The 11,884-nt window shown below is 44.6% G+C and overlaps 1 protein-coding gene across 1 annotated transcript in view; it reads right to left on the reverse strand.

The window, feature by feature from the left end:
* The window catches only part of znf462 (zinc finger protein 462), a 33,141-nt gene that overhangs the window by 2,197 nt on the left and 19,060 nt on the right, over nt 1–11,884 (reverse strand). Inside the window, exons 4-10 of the mRNA XM_056578067.1 lie at nt 11,637–11,753; nt 9,391–9,521; nt 7,353–7,471; nt 5,999–6,196; nt 4,145–4,397; nt 2,672–2,811; nt 1,497–1,720 (exon numbers count right to left, since the gene is read on the reverse strand). Of these exons, the coding sequence (XP_056434042.1) occupies nt 1,497–1,720; nt 2,672–2,811; nt 4,145–4,397; nt 5,999–6,196; nt 7,353–7,471; nt 9,391–9,521; nt 11,637–11,753 (1,182 nt within the window). The remainder of the gene's footprint in view (nt 1–1,496; nt 1,721–2,671; nt 2,812–4,144; nt 4,398–5,998; nt 6,197–7,352; nt 7,472–9,390; nt 9,522–11,636; nt 11,754–11,884) is intronic.

Genomic DNA, 11,884 nt, shown 5'->3' on the forward strand with positions numbered 1-11,884 from the left:
ACTCTGAAAGAGTTCTCAAAGAACCGCCCAAAAGTGGAGATTGTCTGAATTTGAAGCACGCAGACTAGAATGAATAGGCTCACTGAGACAACAAACACAGAGACTTGAGGCTGGGGGATGGCTTCTGTCTGCAAGTTGTTTTGAAATACACAGAAACTGAAGCTGTTTATTGTGTATTCTATCTATTCTGGTCTTAGCTAAACCCTATGAGAAAGATAAAGATTCCCACATTAGGAACACATATATTCAGATATTATGTTCTCCTTTTCTCACGGGAAATGATTATTTGTTTTCTTCTGCCAATTCATTCATATCACTTCCCCTTTCCAGAGATGGAGTGGTACAATAACGAAGGAAGTACGTAATGCAAATAAAAATAAAAACAAATTATTCAAAATAATATAAAATGAAACAAATACATAAAATAAATAAGAAGGGAAATCAAAAAGTACTACAAAAGGATAGGTTTTCCAAAACAAGATGGAAGACGATACGCTAGGAATAACGGTAGGGTTTCCTGCCTTTAGGAAATGCCTGTTGTTGTAGCAGGAAATGACACGCCATCGATATTCAAAGCACACCTTATTAAACCCTCTGTGCGCCGACCCCCCCGTCCTACTGACTCTTAGCCCTACCCTGGAGCGCTCACGTTGCAGAACACAATGTCTGCCCCGACTACACTTCAAACTGAGAGAAGGTAAAGACAAAAGCATGCATGCTTATGTCCACTGTTTTATAACACATCCCTGGGTTAAACCCGAAACCTTTCACTTATCCACTGCCCCGTCTATATCCTACAGAGCCAAATGTACGCACTTAGCAATCCATGATAGCTTGGAAAGTTTGGAGAAAGCACAACTAGCTACCTTTGCATTCATGCCGGCCATGTATATAAACAATGTCTGGGTGATGGTTAAGCCTAACTATCTGTCAATCACCCATGCAGCCAGGATTGTATCCATTCACTGTATTGCATATACCAGGTTTGTGTAATACTTTGGTATACACTTGCCCCTATTACCAAAATGTCTTAATATATGTATAGTGTTAAATACCCATTCAATTCCTTCTATTTCCAGTGCTGTTATCGCGACAGGTGCTCTTTCTGCTGAGCTGACCTGTTTTCTCCTCGTACAACACATTACCCTGTACCGGTGACCTCGTGTTGACCTACATACGACTCACACACACCCACCCACCCACCCACCCACCCACCCACCCACCCACACACACACACACACACACACACACACACACACACACACACACACACACACACACACACACACACACACACACACACACACACACACACACACACACACACACACACACACGCACACACACACACACACACACACACACACACACACACACGCGCACACACGCACACACGCACACACGCACACACGCACACGCGCGCCCTCGTCCTCGATCCCTCATCCACCAGAACCGGCTTCAGACTCGTCCAAAGCCAGGGGGGACAGGCGACGGACCTTGTGCTCCAGCCGTAGGTGCTCCTCCAGCTGGTCGCGCCGCCCGCTGTCGTAGTAGCAGAGCTGGCAGTGGTAGGGCCGGAGCTGGGTGTGCTTCAGCAGGTGCTGCTGCAGGGCCTTGTTGCTGGAGCAGGTGAAGGTGCACTGCTGGCAGCGGAACACCAGGCCCTGCAGGTGGCGGGACAGCTTGGAGCGGCTCACCTCCAGGGGCACCGTGCGCTCCTCTGGGGTGAGGGGGGTGAGGGGGGTGGGAGGGGTGGGAGAGGTGGGAGCGGTGAGGGAGAGGTGGAGTAACCAAATAAAGGTTGTGAATAGGTGATCGTTTGAGACCGAGGCAACTACTTGGTCTCAAACTTTAATGGTTGTTTTCCCTACTTTATAGTTAATAAAACAACCTGTATAAATGATTCAATGTATTCGGTTTGTGTGTGTGTGTGTGTGTGTGTGTGTGTGTGTGTGTGTGTGTGTGTGTGTGTGTGTGTGTGTGTGTGTGTGTGTGTGTGTGTGTGTGTGTGTGTGTGTGTGTGTGTGTGTGTGTGTGCATGAGTTATAATCACTTTAACTAAAAGACACATATTGATGTGCTAATCTGTGACTCCAGCAGTCCTACTATCTTATAGCAGAACCTCTGATCCAGCAGTCCTACTATCTTATAGCAGAACCTCTGATCCAGCAGTCCTACTATCTTATAGCAGAACCTCTGATCCAGCAGTCCTAATATCTTATAGCAGAACCTCTGATCCAGCAGTCCTAATATGTTATAGCAGATCCTCTGGGGTGAGAAGGCTCAGAGCCTGTGGGGGGAGAAGGCTCAGAGCCTGTGCCAGAATACAAAAAAATTGTTCCCGCCTTGTTCCCTCTTAAATTAAGGAGATATTTGACTCAATAAAACTAATTTGACTAGAGCAACCACATTTCATCCACTCATTCTCAGTGAATAAGCAATCAGGATGGGTTTCCAATACGTGTGTGTATACAGTAGCCTGTCTACAGGACTTTAAACCTTTAAGGACACTTTCCAACAGTTTACTACTGCTGGCCGAGTTTGTGTTTGGCTGTAAAGCCACCAACAGCTGTTCCAGATCCACCCCTTACAGCGAAATGATCGGTTTCGAAACAAATACTGCCATCAGACTTTAGACTGTGCTCCTCGGGGGTCTCCCCCGCGCGGTTACCTCTGTGCAGGACGACGTGGTCGATCATGTTGCTCTTGTGTTTGGTGTGGTAGAGGCAGAGTGGGCAGCGCAGGTCCCTGGCGGGCTCGTCGGCAGCGCTGGGCGCGTGGCCCGCCTCCACGTGAACGGTGAAGGTGTTCCTGAGGACACACGGGGGGGAAGGAAGACGGACGTGGATGAGCGGTCGATAGCAATGTGGTTCTGCAGGGAGGGCAGGGTCGTGTGGGTGGTGTGGTACGAGGTGCCGAGCGATTTGGATCCCACATGTCAGTAGCCTAGCTTGTTTAGCAAGATGCCCTAATCCCTAGCAGACTGTTAATGACCTGTAGTTAAATTCACTATAAATCGCTTTGGATAAAGCCGTCCGCTAAAGGACTAAAAGTGAAAGAATATATATTATAGTATATAATATACTAAGCTTGTGTTTTAATTGCTGTGCTGCACTCTTGACCAGTTTGTGTTGTTTTTATAATTAGCTTGTGTTAGTAGCATTTACAATTTTCTCTCCTAAATGACCTAAAAGTCAATTTTACCTAATGCTAGGGGAGGCAATCCTGAGAAACCAGCCTGGGCTGGGCAATATCGATCTTTTAAGTATCGAACCAAAATAAATCCCTCCCCTCATGACAGGCCTCCCTACAAAGCCACGCCCCCAAAACATTTGAATAGCTCACTGGCTTTAGCCATAGGTCAGCTTTAATTACAATATTAGTAATAATGCTTTATTCACTGAATTGTAATACTCCGGTAGACTCCCGACTAACCTCCCACCACTATGGGTGGTGTATGAAACGTTTGGCCGGCAGCGGCCTGCACACATCGCAGGCGGCGCAAGGTGCTCTAACAGCCGACGAGAACACAAACGCTCCCAGTGGGGAGGCAGTGTTTATGTCCCTATGAGTAATGGGTTCCAGTCCCACGTGGGACCGCGAGCCCCTCGGGTGTTTAGACCGTGTGGAGCCTTCATCGTCTTCCAAGTCGTAGAAACGCATTTATACTTTAGTTGTTATTTATTTACACTGTGGTGATATATTCCGTTTTATCCTATTCACTGGAATTGACCTGGCTCCGTCTAATGTATATAGACGCTTCTCTACAAAATCGATATCACTAATGTATTTTAGTTTTTTTCCAGTGATTACATTTACTTTAAAGTAAATATATTATTCTATTCACAGCATTACAGAAATATTGCCATATGTATTCACGGCTCCCTCGACACTAAACACATTTTCTATTATGATTTGTATATCTTGTATACAACTTCAAAAACAAGATGGAAGACGACACGAAGACGTATCGTCTTCCATCTTGTTTTTGAAAACCTATCCTTCTGTAGTACTTGTTGATTGCCCTTCTTATTTCGAAATGTATTCATGTATTTGTTTGATGTTATATTATTTTGAATAATTAGTTTATGTATATTTACAGTTTTCACCGATGTCCTTGCCCGTGTGCAAACGGTGTGCTTACTTGTAGCAGGTGAAGAAGGCGCAGTCCTTGCACTTGAAGAGCTTCTTGCCTCCGTGGCGGTCGCGGTAGTGGCGGCGGAGGCTCTGCATGTATCCCGAGCTGAACTCACAGAACTCACAGGTGAGGACGGCGTCGGGCCGACTGTCGGACGCCGTGGGCGAGCCCCCGTGCGCCGGCGCTGACGACTGCTGGGAGGCCATCTGGTAGTGAGTCAGCTGCTGGCGCACGTCGGCCGGCTCCAGGTACAACGGGTCTGGGGGACAGCACAGAGGTGAGGGGGAGGTGACTTCAGGACGTATTCAGAGAGGTTAGGTGACATCAGAGAGACATGGTGAGGGGAGGTGACATGAGATACAAAGTGAGCGGAGGCGACATGAGGTATGAGGTGAGGGGAGATGACATGAGATCTAAGGGGAGTTGAGTTGACGTTAGGTACAAGGTGAGGGGACATGATATATAAGGTGAGGGTAGGGGACATTAGACATAAGGTGAGGTGAAGTGCAATGAGATGGAAGGTGAGGGGACATGATATATAAGGTGAGGGTAGGGGACATTAGACATAAGGTGAAGTGCAATGAGATATAATGTGGGTGTTGTGACAATTAATACAATTTAAGGGGACATGAGATATAAGGTGAGGTGAGGTGAGATCAGATATTAGGTGACGGAAGGTGACCTGGTATATAGTTAGCGTCAGGTAGGATAAGTTGAGGGTGAGGTAATGTCAGGTATGTAGTGTAAGGTTGGGTAAGGTGAATGGAGGCAAGGTAAGGTAGGTTCAGGCAAGGTGACTGAGATACATCTTTGTTGTGCTGATGGAATTGTATTCAGGACCCATAGTGTCTCTTGTGTGAAACAATTAACATTTGATAGAAAACCAAAACAGCAGGAAAGGAATAAATGGTAAACAACACAAACACATTGCTGGTGAAAGATGTCAACGCATCTAATCCTATCAATCCGGTCCTACTTGTTCTGCTTGGAAAAAAAGATTCATCTATTCTTGTCAGGCACTTTCAAAAAGACACAAACAGCTCTCTCTAGAGTAATCACAGCCTAGCAGTTTCACCTTTATGGAAAAGTACAGACAAACATAGATCTAGATAAAACCTAGAAAATGTATTGCTGAAGGTAGAATCTAGCACATAATCCCTACCAAAGTCAACGCAACTAGTAGAGCCTGGCATTAACGCTGTCGGGGTCAGGGGTCAAAATGCTATAGAGTACGACTGCATGAACTCATGGCATTGCCTCAGATAAGTACATGACTGTACTTATGTATTTGCAAAGGACATGGGAAACCTCCATTACCAAATTAGTTATAGATCCGTTCATTTGTCTGCTATACCGTGTGTTGTAGTTAAACTAGGTGGCACGGTGGTTGGTACAATGAAGACTCACTCCTCCACATTTCACTTCCTCGTCCTCTGGCCCTCTCCATTCAACAGCGATGATAATGTAATCTTGTCACAATAGCTCATCTTGTGGTACTGTGTGCTTTCACAGCATGCAGGTCCATCCATGTTAGAAGAAAGAAAACAGGCCTTGTTCTGCCAAGGAAGACGGCCACAGATACAAATCTCTGAGTTGGAGGAGTAGTCCAAGTGCTAGTTGCTTTCGCAACCGTTTTTAAAATGTAACAGTAGTTCATTTAAAGATCTGGTAGGCTGATCTATGCCACGATACATCCGGAAGACAGACCCTCCCAGTTGCGATGTCACAACAAGTGGGTCCACTATTATTTTTAAAACAGCTTGTAACTGGCTTATCCTCACTCCGTCACTCCGCACCATATGTGCTCTTTAAAGCGTACCAGCGTACACTCGCCCCCCGAAGGGGGTCTGAGGGTCTCACCTTCGGGGGCCAGGGCCCCGGGGAGCTCGGCGTCGTCGCCGGCCAGCTTGGGGGTCCGCAGGGCGGCCTGGGTGGCGGCCCGCAGCTTGCTGAGCGTGAGCTCCTCGCCGTGGTCCCTGAGGGAGTGCTCCTTCAGCAGGCTGATGGTCGTGGAGGAGAAGGGGCACGACAAGCACTGGTAGGCACTGCTGTGTTCGCCTGCAGCGGGAGGAGGGAGAGGGGGGGGGGGGTCAGAGGCCTCAACCAGGGGTATTGGAACCGGGGTTGACTGACCGGTGTCCTGGGACGGTGTTGGAAGTCTCACATTCACACATGTAAGGTTGACAGCCTCAGAAGGTATTAAGAAAAATCTTTGATTTAATTTATTATTCTATTTTTGGCTTTATGGAGGTAGAGCTAGGCGATTTGGAAATATATATTATCATGATAATTCTAGGACGAAAATATACAGTTATTTATATTTATAAATGTAAATTTAGTATCAGGCTAAAACTAGTTGACCATTCTCACTGATGTTTCACGCCTCATATTTTATCATTTTAATGGCCATCTTCCTGTCATTTTACGCGTTATACATTAATGTCACGATGTGCTTGTGAACATTATTTATAATTATAGATGTCAATTTTGTATCAAGCTAAAACTAGTTGACCATTCTCACTGATGTTTCACGCCTTATCATTTTAAGGGCACATCTTCCCGTCGTAATTCATTTAGACTATAAATCTGTCCAATCCCGATAAGTCAAACGACCAGTCAAAGACGATTAACGATAATATGGATTTAATGCCAGTCCCTATATGGAGGTAAAAATTATATTTTAAAGTCTAACATTTCACTTTTTTTAATCTGCAGTTATACTGTGAGTGGCAAAGTGCTTATTTATTAATAACTCCAGGGTTTTTCATTCATCTTTCATTCATATGATCAATGATATGCAAATGAATCGCTTTTCTTGGTCAGTCAGTAATGGAGTGGAACATAAATGTCTTCCATTTCATTATCGTCATTGACTGAACGTTTATAGTACTTAATTTACTTAATCAAATTACTTTGCTTAATTCGACCACTTCTTTCCTTAAACTATGAAAGCAGCAGACCAAATTTACACACCTTTCACATGTTTACCTAAGATAAACATTAATCGGTGATCATATATTTAATTTGTGTAATTAGATGTGTGTGTGTGTTTGTGTGTGTGTGCGTGTGAGTGAGTGAGTGAGTGAGTGAGTGAGTGAGTGAGTGAGTGAGTGAGTGAGTGAGTGAGTGAGTGAGTGAGTGAGTGAGTGAGTGAGTGAGTGAGTGAGTGAGTGAGTGAGTGAGTGAGTGAGTGAGTGAGTGTGTGTGTGCGTACCAGCATGTGCTTTGTGGAGGTGGCTCTTCAGGCGGCTCAGGTAGGAGGATTTAAAGGGGCAGAACTTGCACTTAAAGGGCTTGTGGTGTCCGTGGTGAGACTGCACGTGTCTGTCCAGACTGAGGGGAGAAAGCAAACCACAAAAAAAAGGGTTACAATATAAAGAATACTTCATTGTAACCGCAAACCACTTTTCCAAAGAAATGGCCAAGAAATTAAAATAGCATATTTTCTTCAAGGATTATACAATCTTCTATTTTGGCCGTATATCCAGCAAACATCTAAGTGCTTGGTTGATTTTATTTCTTTGATATTTTTCCCGGTACAGCAGAATCTTTTTCGTAGTACATAAACCATAAAGAGCAACATCCTGCATTTCGAATGACTTCACATTAAGGAGCCATGTTGTGAACTCATCTACCCACAATCCTCTGGTGGTAATGAGTGTGCAAGAGCCTGTGGGGATTGCGGCTGTGTGTTGAATGCCAACCTCCTAGGTGGCATGGGGGCGGTGTGTGTCTCCTTTCTGGGTCAGGGCACAGAGAGAGGGATTACACCCGGGAGATGAGGACCAGGCACTCTGAGCGATGGATAAAACCCAATCACACTATCGGGAAAAGATATATCTTTCTCTTTCTTAGTCTGTCTCCTAGTCTTTCATAGGGGACAGATCTTTTTAAGAATTAAAAATGAAAATAAACTGCCAGCCTGCAGAATTGATCAGAAAATACTGTTTTGTTGTTTTTTTTTTTATAATAAAGTTAGATACATTTTTTAAGTAGTTAATATTATATAATCCTGCTTCTCCTCAGCTTTACAACATGCTTGCACTACTCACATATAAACAAAGATGGCGGAAAGCAAACAGGTTTAAAGCGTGCATATGATGTTCACTTTTAATCATCCATAGTTGGTCAAGTCATTTAGCTCCTCTTATTCTAAGAACAACTAACAAACTGATTGTGTTTTTCTGCACTGTATGTGGTATATGGGATAGTTCTTAAAATAGACAGATTTAGAAGAATATGAGTAATGATATAGATCTGAACTATTGTTCAGTAAATATAGCATAATAGCTTGTTGTTATTTAAAATAGTGACACTTTTTCCATTCAGCATATGTTTTCCATTGGGATTTTTTTCCGTCCACGTTTCGTTTTAATTTGTGTTAAATAAAAACAAAGGGTAGCATAAGCAGCATTGCTAACTTTTTCTTTCCACTGTTTCCAACTGGCCTTCATGGATTAATTATTACATAAATGCATGTGTATTATCGATATTTTACTGTTTGCATATGAGGTGGCCCGCGAAAGGTCTAAATGACAATTTAGTGGTACACCTAAACCATAAAGTCAAAGGTTGAGAACCATTGATCTAGAACACACATTGTTCATATATTCTATCTCTTACTATTAGATTACATTATTATGCAAAAATAGTAAAAACATATATTTTTTTAACTTGGTCAAACTTTGAATTGTATCTACTTAGATAATGACGTTTGGTTGCTCTACGGCTCACTCTCCAGAGTTCTGTTTCATTCTTAGCATAACTTTCTTCCCACTAGATGAGGGAGCTTTGAGCCCAGTTCAGATATTCAAGCTTTGATTCCAACGTTCCTAAAATAAATCTTTATTTTTTTTAGTTGATTTAGCAAAGTGATTCCCAAATTATAACTCAAAATTCCAAATATAACTGGGGACAGGCACTTAAACTAGGCTTAACGTTTTCCTTGCCTCCTTGTTGCAGCCAACATCAAGCACTTCCAATTCTAAATATCTCATCAAGCATTTCCGATACTTTATGACACATTCTGGTGTTCCTTTGGTGTTCTTCCATTGGATTTGGGAAGTTCTTTCTTCTCACTTTTCATTTGGCTTAGGTTCAGAACAGGGGTCGTAAAATGTCTGCCCTGTAAATCCCTTTGAAGACTGTAACCGTGGTTACGGTCGATACCGATAAAACAGACCTGACTTGACAAAAATCGACCGGAAATTTTAAACCCATAATGAAAAAGAAGCCCCCCTCTCTCCTCTTACTTGTGTCTGAACGGCGAGACGAACTGGCAGTACTGGCAGCTGTACTTGTCCTCCCGGCTGAACAGCGCCATGGCCGAGTGGCTGCGCTCGTGCGACCGCAGCCCCTGCATGGACATGAAGACGCGGTCGCACTGTCCGCACGGGTACCCCCCGGCCGCCGCCAGACGCTGCTGCTTCGGCTGACCCCCGCCCGCCACGATCGCCCGCGCCGCCGCCACCAGCGCCCCGGCCAGCCCCCCGACTCCGCCCCCGACGGCCGCCGACGGAGCCGCCGTCGTCGTCGGTGTCATCGCCATGGCGACGGCGACCGTGGAGAGCTGGTCGTCCCGGTCGTCCCGGTCGTCCTCTGGTGTCAGCAGTGCGACGGGTGGTCCGGCGGTCGCGGCGGGGTCCGGGGTGGGGTCGAGGGTGGTGATGTGCAGGAGGTCTTGGGCAGTAGGGGGAGGGTCGTCGTCGACAGCGTCGCCGTCGTCCAGGCAAACACCTCCAGCACCCTGCTCCGACTCCTCCTCCGGCTGGCCGTTGGGGAGGCTCTCTGGGGGGGGCTGTGGTGTCAGGGGCTCCTCGCTGGTCTCCATCTGGGAACATGAACTCAGTTATTTATTTAATTTGTTATAAGGTAGGTGATGATGCTGAGCTGTCCCTACGTGCCGTCGGCGAGTGATCCGAATACTTATTTATGGTTTAAGTATGGCATAAGGGATTGTAGAGAACGATTTATTTATTTAACACCCTTAAAACACAAAGGCCATTGAGCGGCTTTCGATTTGGAGTCAACCCTCTTCATTTGAGTGAAAATGAAACAAAGGACACAGTTTTGCATACAGAAGAAATTCAACCATAAGTCTTAAGATACTGAAGGTTGGTTGTAGAATTGTTGAGTTTAATATAAAAAATATGGATTATGGCCACCATTAAAGATAAGCTCTTAGGACATTCTGCCTGTCACGGATCACACACTTTGGCAACTGTAGATGAACAATTGAAAAACAATCTAGAGTTTATCAATTTTAAACAAGCAGTTTGGCATCAGTATACCACCTGGATATTAAATCAAGTTGTACCATGAAATGCAAATACATCTCATAATGAACCAGGATTTGAATTACCTCAACTTTGCCTAAACAAAACCCAGTCTGGTCAGACGACATTAGCCAACAGCTTTTGCGTACTGCAACTTTCTCCTTCTGCCTCTTAACTTTTTTGCAATCTCCAACCCTGCATAACCTTGACGACTCGCGTCATCACCTTCACCTGTTTCCTGCAATCCAGCAAAACAGCGCGCCTCACTTCCTTCATTCACAGAGGGCCCAGAGGGGCCGGCTCCTGCAGCCACCACCAGAAGATAGCTTATATCGCCTCCAGGAAACTCATTTTAACTGTGGGCCTGACCCTGCACTTCATGCGCTCATAAATAATAATGCAGGATTGACAGAGCCTGTCGTCCTGCATCGCCTTCCGTCCTCCCTCGGTGTGCCGTCTGTCCGACTTAAAACGGACAGGACAGTGCTGTGCAAAAACCTGATTCAAGACAATATGGATGATGTTATAAAATAACATTTTATACGTTATTTTATTTGGCCAACTATTTTATATGGCCAACACTATATACTACAGTGTATACTTACTCTGCTACTATTACTTTGCCTTGTAACCTGTCTTCTTCAAATGAGTGACAAAGGAACAAGGATCCTTTGTAGGATCCTTTCAGAACTTTGGGGCCTGAAATGCTGATGTATAACCTGTACAGTACAAAGTATCAAGTTTCAGGTTAACTAATGCCTCAAAGACTGTGCTCCACTAGATAACTTTATTACTGACAAAAAAGTAACCCATAAATAGTATTAAATGTCATATAGGGCAGTGACTGTCAGCAGCAGAGCATTACACTTTGAATTTATGTCATGACGTCAAAAGTGGGATTCAAGTTTTCCGTTGATGTCAAGGACGCAATGTAATTAACGTAACATAACTTAAAATGAAGAAACAAATAAATCAAACTGGTTCAATGTTTCCTAATATACAAGCCTTCATGTTCTTAAACCACTGCCCCTAAGCCACGGCTTTACATCCCGGCCTTTACTCTGAGGAACCCCATGCCTGACCCCTACTTGAAGCACCCCCTGACCAAGTTTTGAGCTTTAAAACTTTCTTTCCCCTCTGGTTTTGTCCACATCTAAAAATCCATTATTCTTGAAAAACTAAAAATATACCACTCTAATTACCTTCACATGTCCTTGTTTCACCTCCCCATACTGGACGTGCTTCCTCAGGTGGTTGCAGATGGCTCGCAGGGTTGGGTGCACCTCCACACAGAAGTTACACCTAAAGCCTATGGGCGCTTTGTTAACAGGGCTCTCCTGCTAAAGAGAAATGTAAGCAACATTGTTAGTACTGCATTGTTGTCCTCCCCATTCTCCTTTAATAGGATAGAAATGTCTGAAGCACTATATTGCTATTTCCCCATTTGACCAGAGAAGATACTTGTAGATAA

Source organism: Gadus chalcogrammus, chromosome 19 (assembly GCF_026213295.1).
Source record: "Gadus chalcogrammus isolate NIFS_2021 chromosome 19, NIFS_Gcha_1.0, whole genome shotgun sequence".
Classification (NCBI taxonomy): domain Eukaryota; kingdom Metazoa; phylum Chordata; class Actinopteri; order Gadiformes; family Gadidae; genus Gadus; species Gadus chalcogrammus.